Source organism: Lampetra planeri, chromosome 2 (genome assembly GCF_965212315.1).
Source record: "Lampetra planeri chromosome 2, kcLamPlan1.2.h2, whole genome shotgun sequence".
Classification (NCBI taxonomy): domain Eukaryota; kingdom Metazoa; phylum Chordata; class Hyperoartia; order Petromyzontiformes; family Petromyzontidae; genus Lampetra; species Lampetra planeri.
In genome coordinates this window covers 11,412,660-11,437,952 of record NC_136108.1, presented here as the reverse complement: position 1 = coordinate 11,437,952, position 25,293 = coordinate 11,412,660, and the positions used below count along the sequence as shown (strand labels likewise).

The window sequence follows — 25,293 nt, the reverse complement described above, 5'->3', positions numbered from 1 at the left end:
TCCGGTATAGTGTGGCATGCTATTGTTCACCAAGTTTAACGTCAGTGTCAGCATTGTAACATTGCAATTTATTTCAGTGTGCACAGTTATAATTCCGAAGTGGAATAGTGCACGCATCAGTAAAGGACAAGGGTTCAGTTGCATTGGTCTTGTGTTGGGAAGGCTGATCTTTCTGACAACATGGGGTAAAATCCACTGAATCCTGAGAATCCCAAGCTGTTAGGCTGGTGGAACAAGTTGAAATGGATTTAATTGACACAAAGGTGGGTTGTGGGTTGTGATATTGTGTGGGGGATGGAAAAGGCCTCGAGTTGGAATACAATAAAGCACCAGCACAGGCTGGAAACAGCTTCATCTGGCTTCATGGGAGGACAGCAACGGTAGAGGGTGTGCGGTCGGTCAGTGCGTGAAATTAGCTTGTATTGTGCATGACCATTATTTTAAGTTTGTTACAGTTGGGATGTCACCAATGTGGAAGTTCTGTAAGGCAGAGTTTATGTGAGAGAGAGCTTGCACGTGGGTAACGGCGGTGCTTAGATATGATAGAAGGCGTGTGGAGAGAAAGATTGAGGGAGAGATCTCGGCAGATCAGGGTGCAAAGCGAGATAAGTTCTGATCAAAGGCCTAAAATATCGGTGAAAACTGATTCGGGGCCAATCAGTTTTTCTGCTGAGCGAATGTAAATTGTAAATTGAAACACAAACATAGGTACAACACAAGAAATAAACACATGATTAAGCTCTAGAATATATCCCTTTTACAAGCACATTTTAATTGTATTCAAATATTAAATTCTCACATTTTCCCAAGTTGGGTTTTTCATTTTTTATTTAATGAAAGTATAAAGCGAGACTAAATTCAACATATCATTAACAATTTTTTAAAAAACTAATGACGATGTCATTTAACATTCTTAGAGGATTTCATCTTGTGATATACAGTACGGTATGTCTAAGTACCTGTATTAACACTGTCAGAACATTTTTAAAAAATGTCTTCTTGAGAAACCTAACTTTGTATATTCAGTAAAAAATATTTTATTGCACTTACTCGACTGTATTCACATTGAACCCGCATCACTAACATACAACCCGGAGTCTACGCCATTCTGTTTACATCAATGCACTAATTCTCATGACCTACATTAGGCTTCAAGTCAATACAGCAGCAATGTGTTCTATTCAGAATTACCTTTTCTTTGTTGCCGTACAAGTTACGTAAATAAACAATTATCACAAATCCTAGGTTGTTTAACACAAATTATAATTGTGAGGCGCAAATAATGTATTCAAACAAAAACATTATGGCTAAGGTTCACAGCAAATGTAAAATGTACAAATGATTCCTTAATTGCCACAGCACTTCCAGTGCAATGCAATTATTGGCAGTGTAAGTACTATGGAAGTAATACTATTTGTGTGTAAAGGAGACAATTCAGGCAAAGGGGCTTTTTTTCGTTCCGTGCTGAACATGAAAGATCATTCTCACACAAGTGTATGGAAGTAGTTTCGTGGCAGGGGTCAGAGACTCGTCGCATTGAGGGACAGGGGGGGGGGGAAACACTTAACTGTGGTCTGAAAAAGTACAGAGGAAACATTTTTGTACTCTCTACTCTGCACTTTATCAGCATATGTAAAATTAAACAAGCATGAAATTTCTGAGCGCGATTGGTATTTATATTCCTTGTGTCGCCGTCTCCCGCTTCCACAGCCAGGCCTTTTTACGGCAGGGAGATCAATGGAACGGCATTCATCTCCGCCTTCCGTGCGGCGCGAGTCATCCTAACTCGATTACCGCGCCGCGCAAGACAGATGTAATAAATCTGTTTCATGGATGATATCACGGGAACACAGTTTCTAATTACCGCAGTAAATTTACATATTCCTCCTGTTTTGATGTGTGGTCAAGCGCGAAAAACCCTTTTCGTCCCGCTGCTTCCCCAGTCAGCTGTTTGTAATTGCCCGCCAGCCACGTGACTTTAATGGATTGTGCTCTCCGCGTGCTGAAGCAGCCTCAAGACCGGGTCTGGCTTGGCCCACACTTTGCCATTAACCATTTCAGTCACTCCGGGGCCCCCAGAGCTTGCGCCACTGGCACGGTCTGTAACAACTCCACTTGCAACGAGGGACGCGGGCACGACCACCCCACCACCCCACCACAAACAACGCTCATGCGTAACCCAAACGATAAAAAGATATCTGACAAAAAATGCCCTGAGTGGTCTCCACATTACACAATCGTGGCTAAATGAACTGGCGAAAATGGAAAACCATTTATTGAAAAAGATGTATTGAAATCGGCCGAAAAAAGTTTGAATGACGTCTACAACATACCTCGTACAGCATGCAAGGGCTTAAATAAGTTTGCCCCTTTGAGAGTGGCTTAGTGGCTGTGTCTAGTTGAATGTGTTAGATAATGGTACAGGATGTGTGTTTTATTATAAGTACACGTGTAGGCTTGTTTGGCTTCCCATCTAACTTTGGCCTAATGGTTTTTATTTGTAGTCATCTGCCAGGTGTCATTCTGTTGAGGTTACTAATTAGCTGTAATTAATCTTTATGCGCTTAGCGTGTAATTGCATTTAATTAGACACACAGCCCCTCAGGCTTTTGAGCAGGGGATGCCATTCACACAGATTTTCACGCACAGACAGGTAGATGGATAGGTAAACAGCATGAAAATTATACACAGTATATGTAAAACTAACAATGCATACATTGAAGGTAAATTGGGTAGTGTTTTTAGCAGCATGACTTTGAATATATTACAAATGTGTGTTTCAAGTGCCGCAATTACCTAGAAACATTACAAGTTAGATAGAGGTTAAACGCACCCATTGACGACATTAACGTTTAACTGTTTTTTTTTTAGAAAGTTACGAGCATAATGCTCAAAATACTGGGCTAAATCAGGGGTGAAGTGCCCCAATATAGCTTGCTTTTTAAAAAACAAACTCCCTTTATTTCCATGTAGACACCATTTAGCGCATTTACAGCTTTCAATGTTATTTCTGCAGACTCAACAGTTCGTAATACCGTACATTAAAACACAAATATGATATGAAATAAATGTGTACAGTAACTTAAAAATATATTTTTTAAACTTACTTGGTCTGGAGGGGTGCGTTGTACTGTACAGTACCTGGTTCTCCTTGATACGTAACGTTTGTACCCAGCATTGAAACATAACTAATAATTCAGAATTGCTCTGCCCACCATTCAAGTTTCATCTTTGGGAGTAAGATTGTCCTTCTGTGTATTTCTGTACTAATTACAGGAATTCTCCCAACAACAAAAAAATTATATGCAGGGCACGGTCGGTCTACGCAATTCTGAGGAGACTGCAACACATTGCCAATGTCTAGTGTTCAAATGGTGTCTTGTTGACGACATCCCTTAAAAATCTATTTGCTCGAAGATGCACTGTAAAAAAAAATAGGGTTTCCCATTTAAAAAGTTAATGTACAATATTTTATTTGTTCTATTCACACGAAAATAACTGAACCATCAGTTCAGAGTGAAGCCATTCAAGTGGGCACAACAATCAAAACAAAATTAACAGAGCCCGTCAGCCTAGAACTAATAACCGTTATATTATTAATGACTAAATAGGCACACACACAACATTCAAAGCGCTGTACTCGAAGAAACAGAAAATGTGCGAAACACTACCTTGCCTGGAGTTCAAACAAACAGTTCTCCGCTTTAGTAGGAGTCACGGCGCGTGCTGCAATTCAATATTTCCAATAAAGAAAAGCCTCTGTTGCTCAGCCTACCCCAAATCCCAAGTTTATCCAATCAGCAGGAGCTGAGTCTAACGGCCATAGTGAAGAAACTCCTTCCTCTTCCCCAGGCGTCGGGCTCACGTGCAGGCCGGGGTTCAAACAAACCAAAAGACAAGTGCAATATCAATTGCAGGCTGTGATAGTACTCATGTGCACTCTCTCGTTCCCCCTTGCGCTCGCTGACAAGCCACTCGAGGGCTGCCAAAGGAAGCGGCTCCAGCAGCTCGCACCCCGGCCCCCAATTACAGCACGAGGGCCTCTGACAAGGACTTGAGTGCTTGACATATAGAAATGAGCTTGTTTATTGATTCCACGTCTGAGCAGTCACCCCACTATCTTGTAAACGCTGGAGCGCCGCCTCAGAAACCCTCAAATTAGACGGTGTTTTGGGAAGCCCAAGAGGGCGGGCAGTTTGATAAGGAGCAGCTACTAAACGCTCGACGGAAGAACAAATCATAGCATTATGACAGATTGATGATTCCCAGCGGCTCGCCTGCCACGAGTGTCGCACTGCCTTGCAGCGGCGAGCCAAGGTGCCGCGGCGGAGGCAGCGCCAGAGCCAGGGAGAGCGTGTGCTCTCGTGCTCCTCCTTGTTCCCCTGCGAGGCCGTGTGATGAAGAGGTCTGAAAATGCCAGGCCGATTGATCGCCCGGGTCGGCTGGAGAGACCATGGGCGGGCTAACGAGGCAAGAAGAGAGGCACAAACTGCCAAGAGCGGGATGCCTTTGCCAGCCGCGTGGGGTGAGGTGGGGGGGGAATGAGAGGGGTGGTGGAAAGCAATTTACTGCAACAACAAGTAATAGCGATATAAACACCGTGCGCTCCTGGGTATAATAATGGGTTTTTTTCCTTCTTTTTCACACCTAAGGGGGTAACACGTATTATCATTAACGGCATCAAAGTGCCAATTATTACACCCTTGACCAGCTTAAAACTGCCCTTTTTTTCTTAACGTTATTTATACAGTTTCCATTTAAATTGGAGAAAAAAAAATCAAAGGCAGCAGTATATTGCAGTCATTTTATACAAATAGATTTTGTACAAATATTTTTTAAAACTATAGATGTTTTTTTTTTTTAAACCATGTTATTTTAGGATTCGGATGTATTTATAGCTGTGTAACCCTGGCCGCAAGGTGTAAAAGCCATCAGCGAGCGGGGGTTTAACCAGAGTTCAGCATATCCAGTCCTGCCGAGGCAAGAAGGGAGCACTGGAAGTACCGTGGGAAGCCCAGTTCTGCCGCCGATCGGCCGACACGCGATTCGTCTTGTGAACCCAGGAGGAACTGAGGATCCACGAGCAGATAACTCACGTCGCTTCAGACCACAAGCTGCCTCCTCCTCCACTCCTGAGCTTCCTTGCTCACCTGACAGCCTCCGTGCAAGTGAAAGGTGACGGTGATCCTTTATGAAAGCCTGACTTAGGGTCACGCGGAGGGGAGCGCGACGTAGCAATGTCAAGACGACGTCCCACTTACTGAAACGTGAGAAATGTCAACGCCTTGCGCCTTTCAGTGTAGGATCGCACTGGCAAGTGCCCCTCATTCACGTTTTACATCTTTGCAGCGGCTTTTCAACAGTTCCTCAGGGTCGCATGCCAGGTCAGACACTAGCCAATTTCAACACACTGTCTCCAAACATAAACACGGCCAGTGCACTCAAGAACTGCGCGGCTTTTTAACTTTCTAAGTCAGCAGGTTGCGGTACCTTTTGTGCAGCGAGGTGCAGAGCGGTGCGCTTGCTCTTGTCCGTTTTGTTGACGTTGGCCCCAGCCTTGAGAAGGGCCTCGGCACACTCTGGCCGGTCGGCCAGCACGCAATACATGAGCGGCGTGCGCCCAAACTGATCCGGAGCGTCCCTAAACTCTGGGTTTGCTGGCAAAGAGCAATGCAGCAACAGCAGCAGCACAAGTTGTACTCATGTTAGGGTGATAAATTAAATGTTTTTGCGAATTCATCCATCAGTGGCCGCGAATTAATATTTAACGCAATAAATTGCATCTGACTTATTATATCTACACCCTGGTCACTGCTGCAATATCAATGTTTATTGCTTTCAAAGGATGAATCTGCAACGGATAAACTCCATCTGCAAGATTCCCACTATGTGGCGCCACTAGCTTAAATGCTCAATGGCAATAAACTTCTAAATGTTGAAGAGTTACAGTTTACATTTCGGTTGACACCACAACTTACATAGCAAATAAAATCCAAGCGTGGTAATGAAAATGAGCGAGGTTATATACTTAACATGTTCAAATGTACTGAACTTTTTTTTTTTGTTCACAACAAGACATGTGCTACTTGCACGGCAAGCATTTTACCTTCGTATACAATGAAGGAGAACATATACAAATGTCACATGTTTTACAGCCCCAAAGTGGCTTAAGGCGTTTTACTTGGCCACAGCTACACTGGGAATGCAAAGCGAAAACTGCTAACAGATTCCACGACGCAGCCACTACATTAAGGCCCACAAACATACATCTTGTTCTTGGGAATGTATTGTAAAGCGAGGACTTGGTGGCAGGATGCAATAACCAACACATTTCTCTGTTGCGCCTGTCTGACACGTTCAGCCCAGGAACCCAACAGTAAACAGCGCACTCAGCTGTGAGATAGCATTATTGTTTTCCCCTGTGGCTCAAGAGCATTAAAAATAAACTGTCCCATAGCAACTTATGTTCCCACTCGCACACGATTGCTGTCCCAAATTTATGACCGCCCCTTGGAGGGGAATAATAAAATCGCATTTTATTTCTGCACCGTGATCGCTGAAAAAATATATATACGGGTAATGTACTCGATCAAAAAAAGTGTTTTTTTTTCTCCCTCCTAATATGACACCATATCACTCAAATATTGTATAGAGAATGCCAAGTAAGATAGTGGACTTCCTGCAGTGGCTCCTCTTATGTTTAGAGAGCTCATAGGATCACTGTCGGGTGAGCTTTTGGCCTTATGGTATTTACAGTTCTGTAACGCCTGTAATGGCACTACCATTTTTTGAATCACAAAAAAGCTTCGGTTGAAAATAAGTGGACATAATTCCCCACTACCCTGTGATTATGTATGCGTCTATGTATATCAGCGCTTAAATTCTATATTATTATTACGAATGTAGAATTTGGCCTATAAATGTTCGATGATGGAAAACAAACTACATTCTTTCTGTGAACCGTTTAGACGGTTACATTGGAAATATAATAGCACTATGTGGTAATAGAATTGATAAACAGAGGGGGGAAATCGCTAAAAGGATATGAAAGAGTTAATTTCAGCAGGAATGCCTTCACACGTACATGACTAGGCACCCCCTGTGTGCTAAGGAAGGCAGGCTGAAGGAAAACTGAAGACCGTCTTTCTGATGAGAATCATATTTTCTAATCAATGAACCTCCACAATCATCAACAACGAAATATACCATAACATTAACAAATATTTACATTTTTTAAGTTTCAAACAAGCTTACAGAATAATCAAGAAAGGCATCGACATTGTCTCATACGAAATACACTTTCCTCAACCAGACCTGCTCCTCCATGACCATACTTACTGTTCCGTAGGACTATTAAAGCAGGGAGCAACAACGCCTCTTAAAACGTCCCACCAAGATGCAGCCAGAGACAGAAACACATACCTTATAAAATTTGCCCGCCACATTGAAAGCCAGAAAGCACAGAAAAGCACAGCACCACCACACCTGCAGAAAGTCATCTTATCTACCACAGCACAGCTTCGCCATGCCTGTCTGTATCCGATTAAAAAAGTAACACCCACACTCATACGCAAGGCAGTGTGAACATCAGCTAGCATCACGGGCAGATCTGAAACGTCGCGTACAGGCAAGGCTGACTTTAGCTAAAATCCACATCTCGCTCTGACTGAGGTGCCTGTTGATTCGATGGCAATTATATTCAAATCAGTAAACTAAAATGTCATGGCTAAGAGCATTTACTTTAGTGCCTAGGCGTGATAAGACTTAAGCATCTCATAATAAATGTTACTCTGATAATCCCTCTGCCTTGAAAACGGACTAGGAATGGCCCAGTTTTTCTTTTATGATAACCGTAATGGTGTCAACTGGAATCCCTTAAAAGTGGCTAATCGCAGTGCTTGCAATAAGTGCAGCAGATATCGCAGCCAATACTTTTTTTTTTATAAACCACATTTTTGTTACACACTGTGATGCACCGATAGACGACCATTGCTACATGGAAGAGGAAGTCCCTGCCAGAGAGGAAGCATTTTCATTTTTATCACATCTGATTCCTAATTAATGTCAAATTAACCTTAAAAATTTCAGATTAGGGATCTGATTAGCAAATTAGCAAAACCATCATTAATTTTTTCATCAGTTCCCCAGACTACAAGCGGCAGCAGTAAAAGCATAATTAACCTCTCTGGTAACATTAGGTCAATCCTTTCCCAGCTGTAATATTAAAAGAGAAGGAAGCTGCTGTACGCTTAAACGCTTCTGTGAGAAACTCACATTTACCCGCAAGTTCATTGCAGTTATTGCTGGGTTTATGGAGCCCTTATTACATCTCCATTATAGACAAAAATGCACACATTACTGTGTGAATACAAGCCACCATTTATGATGGAAAAAGACCATACAATGAAAGACATTTGGATGCCATAATGCTATGAAAAAGCAGGCTTTGCTTTATGCATAAATATAACCTGATACCGTAACACATCACTCCCAAGAGGCAAACTCAAACACGCATGTTTTATTGGCTGTGGTTTTTAACGTAAGCAATGTTTCATATAATGTGTCCCATACAATAGCTTTTACTGAAGCTGGGTTATAGGACATGCCCATGTTTGCCAATCGCTTCTTTGTACGATTCATCATCATGATGTACGATTCACCTCACAGAATTAAAAAGTGTATTCAGCGATACTCTTAATTTGCATTCTTTGAAATAACATTTGTAAAAGAAAAGACTATATAATCAAGGGATTGAAACTAATAAAGCAAAAATTAATGCTGCCAAAAAAATAAGCACACATCTGAATATAATAATTTTTTTCACATCTCTAATGTAGATTGTTAATTAATTTCAGTTCAAAATTGAAATGGATATCTTGTTAACTGCCATGCTTAACAAAGATGATGGATCTTGGCTTTGTATGAACATGTTATTCCAATTGGAAGAATCTGCAAATGTACATACCGACCAATTACAAGACGGACATGGGGTATTCCTCAATGAAGATAATCTAGTCCATAAACCTCAAATGAGTTCATAATCATCAGCCGTGATCAATCCACTGCTAGATGAAGGCCACCCTAAGCTATTGCCATCTCATGGTCCTGCTATGTAATAATCCACCTAGCGCCTACACACGAGCTCTGTCTCTGGCGTGGACATACGCTGAAATGAATTGGGCACCTACTATATACCATATTTTCACAGAATTGCTAGTAATCGTTCTTTGTTCACCCATTAAATCTGCCACCGATTCTCAGGACGGGCTTTCTTGCAATGTATTGTCAATTCCTTATTGCGCCTTTTTATGTGAACTATTTATTTATTTGCACAGAACGTATTCAGGTGATCTACATGTCATTTGGAGGGAGTGGTGGTGCAGTGGTTCGTGCACTGCACTTTAACCCCAGTGACCTGAGTTCAATTCCCAGAAAAAGCTGACGTCAGTAGTGAGTGATATCTGAACCGGTCTAGGGTGTGCCCCCTTACAAAACCTGCCTGACCAGCAGAGGTGGGACAAAGTCATTGTTATGCAAGTCCAAGTCGAGTCGCAAGTCATCAAATTCATGACTCGAGTCTGACTCGAGTCCAAGTCACATGACTCGAGTCCACATCTCATAGGTGGGACAAAGTCATTGTTATGCAAGTCCAAGTCGAGTCGCAAGTCATCAAATTCATGACTCGAGTCTGACTCGAGTCCAAGTCACATGACTCGAGTCCACACCTCTGCTGACCAGCATAGTGAAACAAATTCAAACAACCCCCATGATGACTGATATGGCATGGGGAGGCCCTCGTCTAGCTGTAGATTTACAAAGGGCTGAATAATAGCGTTACTTTTATAGGGCTTTTGTGTCATAAGGCGCACAAGGGGAAAATTTGAGGCGGTGACATGGCTGAGTGGTAGCATGTTTGCTGCTTGTTGCAGAGGTTAATGGTACAAGCACAGTGGCTGTCCTGGTTAATACTGTGGGTGTATTAATGATTCAAATATGCGGCGTCTGCTTCACGGTGGACGTTAAAGATCCCGTGACAAATTTTGAAAAAGAGTAGGCCATGCGTGGCAGGTGTCATCGTCCATGTTTGATCAATTACTCGCATGTTATCTTAATTGGGAAAAAAAAAACATCGTGGCATCACCCCCCACTTGGAAGACTAATGCCCATTTACTGTAGACAGTTGGTAATGTTTAGATATTGTCACGCAGGGACAGCTACCACTGGATGTCCCCTTGACTAGACTGCAGCAGGGCAATGAAATGGTTAAGATCAGATTTTATATCAGGAACATGCTTGGAGTTTCCGGAGTATTTAAGCACTCTATAAATGCAAATCCTTATCCTTACCTGCAACAATCTTTTGCAGTGCGGAGCGATCCCCATTGATGGCGGCAGCGTGGACCTGGCTGGTCAGAGAAGGGCTCTTAGAAAGGGACAACTCTGAGGCAGAGGCCATCAGCCTTGGCTGTGGCAGATGCAGCTGGCTCGTCATCCCATTCTGCAGCACACACAAAAGGCAAATTTAAATGCATATGCTACTACTAAAATATCAAACCTCACTTTGCTGTTCTGTAATGCTTGTAAGGTGAATGCAAAGTGCTGTAATGTGAAATGACAATGCTATGAGAGTGGAAATCCAGAGCATTTGAATTCAAATGTTTTGTTAATTAAAAGTCACAAGAGTAAAATTTAATTGGTTTACACCACAATCATACCTCACTGTTCCAGGTATTCCGAGGAATAGAACAAGATTGTTAATACATTTTAAGTGAAAACAAGGCAGTATTAACTATCAATGTGTGATGTCTTCATAAAGCTACACCTGTTAAAATGACTGCAAGTCAAATAGATAAATTTGTATTGCACTAAGACAATTATTTACTCTTGGATTGCTCTCCTGAGGCCTATACAATTAACTTTTTTTCATTATTCTTTTAAGATTACATAACTTGGTTCTTTGAATGTTGAGCACATCCAGGGAAACAAACTAAGGTCAAGAAACTAAGCTATACCAATCATGCCAAAGTATTGGTTCAGCACATTGTTATGATAACATCTTGGTGGAAACTCAACAATGACTTGCATATGGAAAGAATGGCGCTCTGTCATAGGAATGTGGAATTATCACAAGTGGTCCTGGTCCACCAATGGAGATGAACACCGTTTGAACGGGGAGATACTTTGACTTTGAATATTAATGGCACTTTCTTATTTTCATCTAAATTCCAACTCAAATCTCTCATAGCCAGTGAGAAACAAATAACTGTAGAGGGTGCAGTAAAGTCATGCAGGTAACAAGAACAACACAAGGTATTCCAGCAGTTCTCGTGCCCTTGACACGTCTGATAAATGTGCATATACACTATCTCCAAAATGTTATAATTTTACATCAAATGGAAAGAATTCTGACAGGGCAGTATTGATGATGTTCAATTAGTTACAATACTAAGCTTATAAATATAAAATGCATTCTTATTTCCCCACAGTAATTGAAACACAGGAATTCAATTTTATATCCAATGTCTAATATTTTGTACTATTTCTTTTTGACCTTAGCATTTCTTGGTATTTATTTGTTCAAAAAAGCACAACCTTCAGAATCGATTAAGAGTTACTTTCAAAATAAAATATTAGTGACTTTTGCAGAAATGCCACATTTGACTTCAAGAACTTTAAACATGTATAGTGTATAACCACAATACACCATTTAATATATTTACATATCATTTAGGAGTAAATGATAACTTGTTTTAAAAATATTTAACTGCAAAGGTTGGTATATGCATGATTTAAACATGGAAAACCGAAGGCACTACATTTGTTTGATCAAATTGGAAAAGCACAATGGCACAATCTTTGAATAAAATCAGAAAAGTTCCAAATTCTAAAAAACTACCTTAGGAAATACTATTCCACGTAAAATTGAGTGAGGCTATATCTAGACCCCCCCCCCTGAATTATGGCAAATTATAATATTTTAGCCACTTTATAGCATTCGAAGGTTGAACGTGCTTCGATCCATATCAATCAATGCCTAACATGCCTTGAAATTCCTGACATTCTATCGTTTTCATCCTGAAGACACCACGTTTATATTTTGCCTCCGTCGATACGAAATACGTTCGGCATTTCTAAAGACCCTCGGTTTTTTTCATACACGCAGTTCAGCTAGTTTGTTACTGTAAAAATGTGTAATGCATATTTAATTAAATTAATCATCTGCAATGATCTGAAAATAACTCATCTATTAGCAAAACCCACAGCTGGCCTAAAAGGCGACGTGGGCTGCCTCCAGAACCATCTATCATCGGGCGCACACGGCACCCACTTCTGCCTCCTGCACGCACGTAATAGTCGGCCTTGTTTCATTACTGACGTAGATACATGGGATGCATTAATTTGCCTGATGAATCATGGATCAATGTCCTGTAAATTAAAAAAGGAAAAAGTCCCATGCACTGTAATTAGGCATGCGATGGTGCGGGCCAGCTAGCTCCTCTCGAGGTCCGACACGCGATCCTTTATCGAGGGATACTCCACCACCACCACCGTTTCTGATCTGCACACCTCCGCTACAAATCGAGGCTTGCTTCAAGAACATTGCAAAGCAACCAGCGGTGATATTTGTGTGTTGTATTGTTTATTGTATGGATGGAGAATGGCACATTTCATGCCTACTGTGTTTTGGAGTCCTTTAATACACTAATGTTTTGTGCATAATGATGGGATGGAAGAAAATGTGGAAAATTACGTTGATGCGGACTGCTTTCTGTATCTGAATTAGATTTTTTTTCACCATGCCATGCAGCTCCTGAAAAAAAACGTGTCATATTTTTTAAATACTGTCGTTGTACAGTATTTGTGGTCCTACATCGAGTTTTAGATATCATTTATATGCAAAGTTAATGTAAATGTTAATTTCACTTAGCTATTATGCATGTAAAAGAAACTAGGAAGGTATAATTAAAGTCAAGTTCATATAGGTTAACATTACCATCATCTTAATAATAGTTCTGTAAATATTATGTAAATGGCACAATCATTGTATTTCTGCAATGTCAAAATGAGAATAATCATTTTATATGCTTGACATTTCATTGCTTTGTGGAAAATGCATTTTAATACTTGGACTTATCAGGTACTGTATAATGTATCACAGTGCCAGGATAAATGATAAAAAATAGTTTTTTAAGGAACACTTTTATTGCTTAAACCTAAATGTGATTTTCATTCAGCGTCTCATAAATACAAATGAGGAATTATTTGTATTCGTAAAGTTAAATTATACTCTAAAAGGCTTGTTATTAAATGAGTTGACAATTTACATAATCCATAGAGACTGGTAGCAAAGCAAAAAAAAAGAGCCAAATAGATAAAAAAAAATTAAGCACAGTGCTTTTAAACACAGCCTTTTCCCAAATGTACAAAAACTATCTTTACAGCTTCTGAAATTCAGTGTGCAGCATTGTTGAAACCTGTGTCTTGTTTTGTTCTTTTTCCATTTCACACTAACGAGATAAATGTAGTGGAATTTAAGTAAATTAGGTATCTTTGTGCCACCTGAGCTTTTTGTTTGGAAGACTGTGTAATTTACTGTGACACGTCTATGAAGTCTCGCTGCGTACACCAAATCAATCGAGCACACGAGCAAGACGGTCTTTGTGCTCCGCTTGTTAGATGAAGGTTTTCTTTAAATGAGGAAATGTCAAGCAATTAACGAACAGACAGCTGACTGAGGTCAGAATCTACTTGCAGAATCTCTGACAGTTGGATCGTCAAGAGGCTTAGCCATGGCTGACCTTTTTTAAAATAAAATAACTGCCGAGTAATTTTTTTTTATTCCCCATTAATTGCGCATAAAGCCATACTTAACATTTTATTTTAAATTTACGTGTTTGATTATTAAGAAGCTATCGTTTCTCTTTCAAACTCTTTCATGTGGAAAACAAAGTTCCTCATTCTCTTTGAAATAACTGTAGGCATTTCGCCGATTGCGCGATTTTCAACAGCTCCGGGCATGTCATATTTCAGTCAATTGCTTTGGAGAAAAATACACCATAATTGATCAACAACTAAGTGATCCTTTCTCCAGATGTTAATTCATTTCCTAGTTTATAATTACTGCTATAATGAGCCAAGAATGTCTGTTTGTGTGTAACGCGCGTGACGTCACTCCACATGCCGCACCCCCTCTCATTAATATTCATGAGCGGGTGGATTTTTACACTCACGCAGAAGAAGGTCGAGCGGAAACATATTTTTTTGCAAATTCGCTTTAAGTTTGACGTTTCTTTATTGAAAGTTAATCTAATAAATAATTCAGCACTTGCGACAAAAGGTAATTCTAATTTATGCTTCGACATTATGGTAAAATAGACATTTCTTGGTGATTTTACAGATATTGTATCGAATTCCATCTTATTTCAACCCAGCGACCGAAAGCAGAAGAGAATAAAGTATCAGAGCAGTGAATTTGAACAAATTGAAGGTCAGTTATATAGTGCTACATGTAACATGAAGTGAGGTGTTTTATGACTTTGTTTTGTGCCAGATTCACTGCCATTAATACAGTGCTACAGTGAAATGCAGTGAAGTGTTTGATGACATACTTTCGTGCAAGATTCACTGCCATTAAATTTACACAAAATACAATTATACTCTGCTCAATTTTTTCGTAAATATTACAGCTTCCGTCCTAGTTAGTAGCTTAATAAAGTATCACCACGGGTATCAAAAGAAATGAAATGGCCTTTAACACGATAAAAAAAATGCTTTCAGGGCTGTCATCTTTCTTAAAAAAATTAAGTCCAGCATGTAAAACTCGATACAATTAAAATGTTAAAGTCTAGCACTCTTGAGAGGCGTGATAGGAAAGTTACTACTCCGTACCGACACACAAATTTAGTCGAGCTGCAAGACACACCGATGTACATCAATCAATCATAAATTAATTAAGAATGCAAAACTCATCAACTGGAAATACCATCTGTGTTCAAATGACCATGTGAACAGTTTACAGATGAAAATGCATTTCCTCAGGAAATTTCAACTACTACGATTTGTGTTGACTAATCTTTTCATAAAACGTAACATATCGTGAGCTGTTAATTTCCACACATTCTATATGTACATCGCCAAAGATATGTGGGACACATACATGCTTTTAAATGCTTCTCTCAGCATGTGGACGAGGATTTTAATATGGTCTTATCACAAGATGAGCAGATATTATCTTGGCCAGATTGAATGTTCAACCTAACAGCAATTGGTAAGCATGTCAATGCACTATATCGTGTGGATTGAGCCAGAAATTAGAAAATGACCATGACTTTAGAATGCTTCTCCAGCATTTAAAATTCTACACTACAAACCATCATAGTGTATTGCCGTCGCCGCTCAATGTCGTACTGAGTGAGCATCAGTAATTTGCGACGCTTGTTAAAACCCGTGAAACTTGAACTTGGAAGTGCAAGTCACTCATGTTTGCATGCATAGTCGCGGGTACTTTATCTGGCAAGCGCATTCCCTGCGTGACAGCAGGAGGGTGTGTTTAAAGCATAAATGTCACAGGTACGCAAGCGCTGGATCTAAGGAACCCAATTCCAGAGTGCATAATGCGTTTAACAATTATAGTCGTTTGCGGAGAACATACCTTGTATGCCTTGTATGTTCTCATACAAAAAATACATTTGCAAATGTATGTTTGAACTTTTATGGTCATAACAAAATCTAAATTGTTACAAACCATTGACAAAGTTACTATGTATAGCAGATAATCTGTGACTTATGTGGAAACATCAATGTATTTAAAATCATTAATTTTTATACTCCATTGCTCATCAATAACATAACGTATGTAGTATATCATTGCCCCAAACGTGACAGATTTCTTCCAATAGGGTCTACTATCTGCCCTGGGCATTATTGCATGCTTACTCTTGGGATGATTTATGCCAGCAGCACTACAATTTTTGTAGTTTTTTCTAAAGCTCAATGAACGGTAAATGTAAATTAAATGACTAAGAATATATACCATTTGTGTCTTCATTAGAAAATAAAACAAGGCCTCTATTTTAATACACTACAAGCCTGAGAAGATGTTGCTTGCTCTGTTAACATAAATTACTTAATCCTATAATGTTGTGCTGAGAACTCAGAACTCTAATGATAAGTATGATACAAAACACCAGGGCCTCAACTCCAAGAGCAATAACAAAGTTGTCCGACAGGCACCAAAGGAGATGTAATGTATTGGCGTTGACCCCAGGACCCTAATTTTCTCCGCCAGTCCGCCTCATTTACATCAGTCCGAGTGCGGGCCAAAATGGAGGGCTAACCCTCTTTCATCAATAAATCAATTACCACTTCTCTCTGCTAATATCTAATTAATAATTCATTGCAATGTGGGGATAAAAAGATCTATACGTACACCGTGCAGCTGGCCCTGGGAAAAAAAGGGGGAAAATGTGCCGCAGAGGTTTTTAACAGTGAATTTTAAAAAAGGACTTAAAGCTGTTAATGTGTCAATTTGTTGAATTCACATAAACGCACATCTTTGTTCTTTTTGCCACTGCACATAATACAGCACGCTAACTCACATGAGCTTTCGAGCTATTGAATTTTTCATTCGGCGCTCAAATCAGACAATGCAATTTTAGCCACAGTATGTGTTTATTTACATCATTTTATTTTGTTCAATTAATGGTGCGTGTTTTTCTAGTCTTTCAGCCATGATTTGTTCCTCAAAACACACGTGAACTAAAGCGAGTGTTTACAAAGGAGAGTCACGCAAATGGTTTGTATTCTACAAAAAAAAGAGGTTCACCTTGACTTGTTTTGTGATTCTCTTGGAGGTGTGGCTCTAGTATTTTGAGCACACTGCACCCCTACATCCCATCACTGCATGCCTGGCTGTCCATCATCTCAGTCGGTCCATTCTGCACAGCTGCGGCTTGCGGACAGTTTGTAATAAGAGGCAAAAAAAACACACCGAGAACATAAAAAATTGCCACCTTCACCACAGTTATTAAGGTGTTCATCAATTTATTTGGATCACGGTAAACGGTGTTTTTTTGTTATTGTCCCACTGCTAGTGTTATTAAAGGTGGATCGATGGTAACAAAATAGGCTGAGTAGCAGAAGTAAAACGCTCCACGGATTGCTATTGGCAGCTTTGCGTGTCCTGAACAGAGATGCTCTCACAGTGCTGTGTGATGAATTCGGCCACCGCAGAAAAATGACAATAAAATAATCAGCAGGCAATACTCCATGGATGATTACATTCAGCATTGTGCAACCCCAAGTGGACACTGGCTTAAGGTTTACTAACTTGCCGATTTGTTTTGTGTAGAGCATCTGTAAGGGTCCGATCGATACTTATTCAATAAACTCGTCGTAGGCACTTTCCGTCTTATGAAAAGAAATTACATTGCCTCTCGGATGGCACAATCTAATATGGGATACTGTATTATTATTTTTTGCGTATAATGTCCCCACTTAAACCCTGCTGTCTTCTCTGTCAATATATGTATTTAAAATAACTGGGTGCATTCCATGAATGTTCTAGTTTATATTTCCACTGAATAGGAAAAAAAATCTCCTTTTGAAAGTGACATTGTGTTCTATGCAGCAGTTGTTGGGAAACGAAAGCTATCTCCATGCGAACAATAAAATAAATAATATTGTCAGCTGTAATTACACGAGTAAATGAATGAATCCCAAAGAGCTGAGGTATGGAGTTTGGGGTAACCAAGGTTGAGTACAATGCCCTAATCTGTAGTAATTTGTTGCACAATGTCAGGACTACACACGCCTTGCTACAAATGAGTGTTCATTTGTTTTTTTTTTGCCTATATAGAAGGGCTCCCATTGAGATTCTGTAATAAAAAAAAATACATTGAGAGCTCGTGGATATATAATCCCAGCCCCCCCCCACCCCCTCAAGCTCCCCCCATACCGATGCCTACCAAATTGCACATGCTTATCCACTATATGATTTCAAATTCAGTTTTCATCACACAGCGCTATTGTGGAGAGGATAATCAGCAGAGGTGGGACAAAGTCATTGTTATGCAAGTCCAAGTCGAGTCGCAAGTCATCAAATTCATGACTCGAGTCTGACTCGAGTCCAAGTCACATGACTCGAGTCCACACCTCTGATAATCAGTACCAGGACTGATAATCTGAATTATTTGGTCATGTGAAGAAACATTCAACATTTCGACCTCATTCTCATTAACTACATATCAGCTTTCAAATGACACACCATTTGTTGCAACAGGTGGAGCTGTGAAGGAGGCAATCTCTGGACATACATACATATTAGCCACCTATATATACAACATGCACCCGATGTTGATCAATCCCAAAGGCTAAGCAGTCTTGAACCTGGAGAGTGCTTAAATTGGCAACCACTGCATTAACCAGGTTGTCGTAGAGCTGTCGGACTTCATGGTGAGCAGCAGAAAACAATTTAGAAAATCCCATTGTTGGACTCTATTTTTATGCTCCCACACAACTAGTGTCTTATGGTCAAATAACCCAACGATTTGGCACGGCATGGGCAATGGCTTATCCAGCAGTGTTTCGATAAAGGGCCGTATATATGTATGATATGCTAAATAAGGGGATACAAGTTAAATGCTTTTAAGTTTTAAAATCCCCACCATAAATCTGATGTTAGTACAATTAAATCAGAACGTGCTGAACTCGTAATAAACAGACAACTCCTTTTTGCTAAGCTATCTCATTCTCTTGACTAATCTATTTGGTTACAACTACATTTGTATGTGAAAATAAAGAGATGAGTGTTTGGATTTGTATGTTTGGTAAAAGCATCGGTGTTTAACAGCATAGCCATGGTCACTTAACATTGACAACGCAGTCAAACTTCCAGTCTCCATTCACAATTGACGTGGCTCCTCCATTAAAACTCCTGGAAGCTCAGACTTAAATAAGTGTTTCATAAAAAAAAAACACAAATGCAATTCAACATTAAAAAGAGCTCGACCAATGTTGCACAATTATATCATGAGGTAACATTTTGATATCACCACTCCCTTTCAACAATTTCTAGCCTCTACCAGATCCTGGAGATGAAGCACGGTTGACACGCGACCTCAAAGATCTGCTCGAGCAGTCTCCCAACATCTGCTCTGCTACCTTTGGCCACTGGCCCGATGGAGACACTCCAAATACCTGTCTCTGTAACATGTCTTACCCAGTGCTGTATTTTATCCTCATATCATATCGACAACACTTTCTTGCCATGTTCTCTTCCAAACTTCCATGTGGCTTATCCTAGCTTGCCATGATATCCCTAGCATTTGTCTCAAGACACCTGTGCTCAAATGCCAACAATTTATTTTCAAATTGCTTAGTTAGAAACCAGCTCTCGAACGCATAAGGTGCTGTATATTTAATCAGGGTGACTGGATTGTCTTGATGTGGGTAGCTAGTTTTACCAAGTTGACAATATCACAATTCCCACTTGTGCTTTTAGAGTACCTTTAAACACACATATGGTGTTTAAAAGTTACCGTATACACACGAGGGCTCTAACAATTCACCCCTGCCTCCCCACAACCTTCCCTTCGGAAAGTCTATAAATTGTCACAATTCAGCGTTACGATTCAACTCAAGAAAATATTTTTTTACATTGCAGTGAAGGGTTGCACCTATCATGAATTGCTTGCAAGGGGTGATTTAAATACTTTACATACTATAGAGGGTGTTTCAAAAAGATGGACCCGATTTAAATCGCTATATCTCTACAACCACGAACCGCCCATGAATGAAACTCTTACCACTTGAAAGGGCGGGGCATAGAGAGGGCGGGGCATAGGGAGGGCGGGGCATAGGGAGGGCGGGGCATAGAGTTTCAAATGATTACCGCTAGACGCCTCTCCCCAACGCACAAACAGCCCCTAGCCTCAGTCATTCGCAAGACGCGCTGCCTCAACGTTGGATAGGTCGCACGGGACCCCAAGACTTGGCGCTACACTCTTGGCCCCCAAGATCCCCAGACATCACACCCTGCGACTTTTTCTTGTGGGGATACGTCAAAGACCGTGTTTTTGTGCCACCATTAGCGACTAATCTGGATGACCTCAAAAACAGAATCACGGCAGCGGTGACTTCAGTGGAAGAAGACACTTTGAGAGGCGTTTGGGACGAATTCAACTATCGTCTCGATGTTGTCCGTACAGCAGGTGGAGGGCACATAAAGCATTTATAAAATGGTTAGTAAGACTTGATAACTCATTAAACCGTTTGACTTTTTGTGTAATTGTAACATGTTGCCATCGTGAAATATACTGCTTGAAATTGGGTCCGTCTCTTTGAAACACCCTGTATATACGAATAGGAAGACACCGATTTGACACAAGCGATTCCATTAATTAATAGTCAACATTAATGGGGATCCAATGCATCATAACCTTGATACTGCACGATATAAAGAACACTGCATAGTGCTGGGTACGTTGTACTAAAGATATATTCTATTATCCTCCATGTGCTAACCTCCTGAAAGGTCTTCTGAAATTGCAAAAAAACTACCTATATATTACAAAACTATTTTACACAGCCAATGGAATTTACATGCTGGCAAGGATGACAATTATAAATTGTGCACCTGCAAGCTCTGTTCTAATTTATTGTTTTTTTTTAAACCCTATACTTGCGACGATAGTTTTAGCATCTGATGCTTATGGCATGCAATGTTAACTGCAAATATGCAGTGCATTAACTTGCGATTAGTCAACTGCTGCATGTTTATCGAGTTCAAGCACGGGCAATTTATTCTTAATTAGTTTAATAGGAGCTGATCATTAATCATGATGATACATGCTTAGGAGATGCTCCCGATATCAACGTTAGCTTCCACATGTTACACGGTAAAAAAGAAAATGACCGTGGAGACCAATGCTACGCTGGATTAAGACAATAGGGATTTTACTTTAAAAGTGTGACGGTATCTGTTATACAACATGGGTTTACTGACATTAAATTAAGACTGGCAACTGACAAAATTTCACATTATGCAAACGAACACAATAACAAAAAATATATAGAATTAGAGGGCAGAAATGCATTAAAATTATTAATTCATCTTGCCCACTCATTTATGCCACGTAAACCTAGCCTTCAAAATTAAAATATACGTACTGAATAGTAAAATAAAATTAAGGTACTAATGTTGGAAGTTGTACGCAAACAATAACCCCACAACCCTTGAAGTACTGCATGGCTGCAAATATTTTAGCTCCCGTTCTCACTATAAAACCCCTACCCTCGGTAACGTGACGTGCGATATTGTCGCACAATAACATTGTCAGCGTTAATTCACGACTGATGTAAAAAAGTTAGAATAATAAAAAAAATGGGAAAAGACACGAACATGCCACTGTCATTTCAGCTCTGAGTGCAAAGTTAGCAATGGAGTAAATTTTGACGTAATCCCAATTACATGTGTCAGTGCAAGGACGTGCTTGCTGGTGCCTTGTTCCACATTGTGCTTTTACCCTCTCAAGGGACACTGATGAAACTTCAATGATGTTAATTTCTCATATCAACACTGCTATGAGAGTTCAAGATGTGTGTGTGGGGGGGCAACGAGCGGCATTTGTATGGCCGTGTATTTATACCCAAAAATTGTCAGTGATCCTGAACCAGGAACCCTTTAATGTGAACATAATTGAACACTACATTTCATACATGGTAGCAGGGACAGGTTACTTCCAATACTAAGTACTATGCGATTGAGATATATATGGAACTGTAACTATATAACATTTGCAACACCGTATATGTGATTGTCCCTCGTCTGTAAATGAGCATTGGGCAATGTTTTTGTTTAAATCTTATGACAGTGAGTGCTTAGCCAGTGGAGAAAATTCCGTGTTTCTATGGCAGGACTTCGTCTATCCACAGCACAACTATTGTTGGTTTTCCACAAAGTAGCGGTCTAAATTGTATCATCAATCTACCGGTGAATGAAAGCCTCTCTAAGCTGCGGTCTCCCAATCCTGTGATGTAATAACATTACTGTCGGCTTATTTTGCTGACTAAAACTAAGTGGTGAGATCACAATTGGGACTCGGAGACAAAGATTTAGTCGCACTTATCCAAAATGTGTTTATTTTACTGCCTTAATAGGTGCTAGTAAGTCGTAAAATCACCTGCATAACTGAACAATTTAGTCTAAACAGGGGATGATTGGCTGTGGATGTGTATGAAAAGGTCGCAATGCCAATTATTGACACGACGGACACCATCGCTTCCTTCTCTCCATGAGAACCTGCAACCAATGCTGCACATCCGACCTCCCAAGATCCGCTGTTACTCCCATCAACAGCCGCCGTCTGGCTTGAGGTCTTCTCATTAAGGCACCGTCTCCCCATCCTTCAAAGACTACTTTTGTAGAGTCCATCATAGTGGCTTTAGGGCTTTCCTTCTCACAGACCCTCCTCTTGCCTCCTCCTTCCGATGGCTGTCTCAGAATCTGCCCTGTCCACAATTCTGCACGCGTGCCCTACTCATCACAGCACAAGCACCTCACAATAACATCTGCAAAACCTTCATGCCACATCCTATTCCAAACTTACAAGCTGCTTAGTCTGCGGTCACTTCTACAGCACAGTGATGAGAGGGGTGGAGAGATGCATCGATTGATATCAATTAATCTAACGACACGTGCAAACGCATCGGGTGTGCAAAAATCAATGTTTTTCAATTCACGCGTTACGCTTAATGGAAGCAACTAAAGGTGCTATCATTCAATGCGATATTTATTCTTTTTTTAAATCGCCGAATTAAGGAGCCGTCCATAAATTACGTTACACGATTTTGGACGATTTATGACCCCCCCCCCCTCGTCACACGGCGTCACAAAAAGTCAGACCCCCCCCTCAAATATGACGTCACAAAGCTCTGCCCCCCCCCAAAATAAAACATGCTTCAAATCGCTTTAAACTATTGTCATTGTAGTGCGTATTTAATGTGGCGCTGCACTCTAATGTTGTAGGAGAAAACATTTATTAAAATTTATATTTAATCAAGTAGAACGTGTTTATATTTATTTAAAGTTGCGCATCTTGATGTGACGTCACATTTCTCAACTCCCCCCTCCCTCGTCACACATCGTCACAATTGTCTGACCCCCCAGGTGCGTGACGTCATTTATGGACGGCCCCAAACTACATTTGTCAAACTTTGAAACCTTCTCTGGGGGGGGGGGGGGTGCAAGGTGGCCATATAGCACGACAGGGCAATGAGGGCTTAGGAAACCCGTCTCCAACGAAGGACCCATCTCGAGAGAATCCGTGAGGTTTCCCCAAGATAAATATCCCAAAACCTCATGGTATTACCCTATTACTCCCATTCGCAGGACCCTTCTTAATACCAAAAAAAAGTGCCTTGTGACTTTATCAGATATATCAGGGAATTGTCATTCGATCTGGGCTCAAACACAACTCCTTTTTTTCGATTTGAAGCTTTCGTGACTGCATGGATTCATATTCTTGGTTCTTTCGGTAAAGTCACGTAGAAGGGAAATAATAAAAATAAAATAAATGAACTCTGCAGTGTTCATTCGGACGCTGCCTTTCCGACAGCCCTGTTCTTCACCTGAGGACGGCTACTTGCGTTTTATTTTTATTATTTTACTATTTCCCTTCTACGTGACTTTACCGAAAGAACCAATAATATGAAACAACATTTTTTTTAATGTTGGCAAAAGCGAGTCACCTCGTTCCACCACGCAATCTGTACTGTGGTACAGCTATATTCTTGGTACAGTACTCAATGTTATTATGTAACCTGTCGTGGACAAGACCACCACGGCCTGGAGAAATGCCTTCATCCAGCAGCGGATGCCCATGGCTAATTGTGACAATTATGATGAATGACAACCACATTTGTCACCGCGGTATATGACACGTGGGTGACGACCACAAAGACAAAGATGCCCCTCCCCCCGTGTAGCCTGCAACAGACTGTTGGGGCAAGTGCTGTCAGCGAGTAGCACCTCTGAAGGCTCCCCGGCCACTGTGGCACACGAAGAGGTGGGTGGCCACCACCATCACCACCACCACCATCACCACCACCACCACCACTACGCCCGACCGCCTTTGTCTCCCCAAGTGGCGATGTTTGAAGACACCGCTGTACAAGCTAGACCTATTTGATGCGGTAACGACTCATGGGGCCCAGGACCGGTTCGGATAATCCTCCAGGCGGTGTTGGGAGGCCGTGAACCAGAGTCGAACTCGGCCTGCCGGGTTCGTGGCGCTTCACCCAACCCCCCACTCAGAGCCGCGCACTGTCCGCGTTTCCGGCTCTTCCCAAACCACCCTCGGCCCCTCTCGCCCAACACAGAAACAACAACAATAAACACAACAAGCCGTCGGTAGAAGTCGCGTTGACGTGGCCGCGAACACAGCCACCCAATAAAAAGACAAGGGCCGGACGCTTGAATCGCTTGCCCAGTGAATGGACAATTTGAAACGCCACACGCCACGTGCACTGTACGTGTGTACACACACACGGCGAGGTGGTGGTGATGTGTGGCGATGTGTGGTGCTATCGTTACCGCTGCCGCTCTCCTTGTTATTGTCGTTGAACCCACAAGCGCAGAAACCCATCGGCGGTTTATCGGCCACAGCACAGCTTAGCCCGGTAAACAACTTTGCTGGAATAAGTTAAGAGTAACACACAACACACACATCACAACACACACAACACACGCGTACACGCCGTGTCCAGAAGGGGGTAACGATAGTGGGTGGGGGTGGAGACCCTCGGGGAGCCGCTCGCAAAACGCGGACGCAGTCCTCGTCCCGGGTGACTGGCGACGGAGCGCGCGAACTTCCGCGTTCTGCGGCGTACGGGGGGGGGGGAGAAACTCCACGGCGCTCCGGAATCCGTGGTAGAGGTGTACTCCGTCTCGTATCTTGCGTTCGCACAGAGTTAAAAGGACAGGTTGTGGACGGGGGTGGGAGGTCGAATGGGTTTACCAACTGGTCGTGTTGACAATGACAGGATTTATTTTTTATATATTTTTGCCAATGTAGAAGCAATTGCAGATTATAATGAATGTTTTTTTTGTATGATACAGCTGCTGTAATGTTAAATGTCCCCGGGTCTGAGCAGCGTAATATGAATACAACTGTGACGTTATGAGAGCCTTGCAGAGTAACACGTAGGCTTTCTCGACCAATATCCATAATATAGGGTTTTGTTTGGGGGGGGGGGGGTTAGATCGCGTAAATATAAATGTGTCGTTAAACCCGCC

General features: G+C 41.2%; 1 protein-coding gene across 3 annotated transcripts in view; it reads right to left on the bottom strand.

Moving 5' to 3' along the window:
• Window positions 1–24,806, bottom strand: part of INVS (inversin) — a 65,986-nt gene extending 41,180 nt beyond the window's left edge. The window contains exons 1-3 of one of the 3 annotated variants that reach the window (XM_078607013.1): window positions 24,592–24,806; window positions 10,347–10,497; window positions 5,491–5,657 (exon numbers count right to left, since the gene is read on the bottom strand). In XM_078607013.1, coding sequence (XP_078463139.1) covers window positions 5,491–5,657; window positions 10,347–10,491 — 312 coding nt within the window. In that variant the 5' untranslated portion in view covers window positions 10,492–10,497; window positions 24,592–24,806. Of the gene's footprint in view, window positions 1–5,490; window positions 5,658–10,346; window positions 10,498–12,750; window positions 12,817–24,591 lie in introns of those variants that run through there. The other 2 variants (XM_078607009.1, XM_078607002.1) reach the window with 2 other exon arrangements.
• Between the last annotated feature and the right edge of the window lie 487 nt (window positions 24,807–25,293).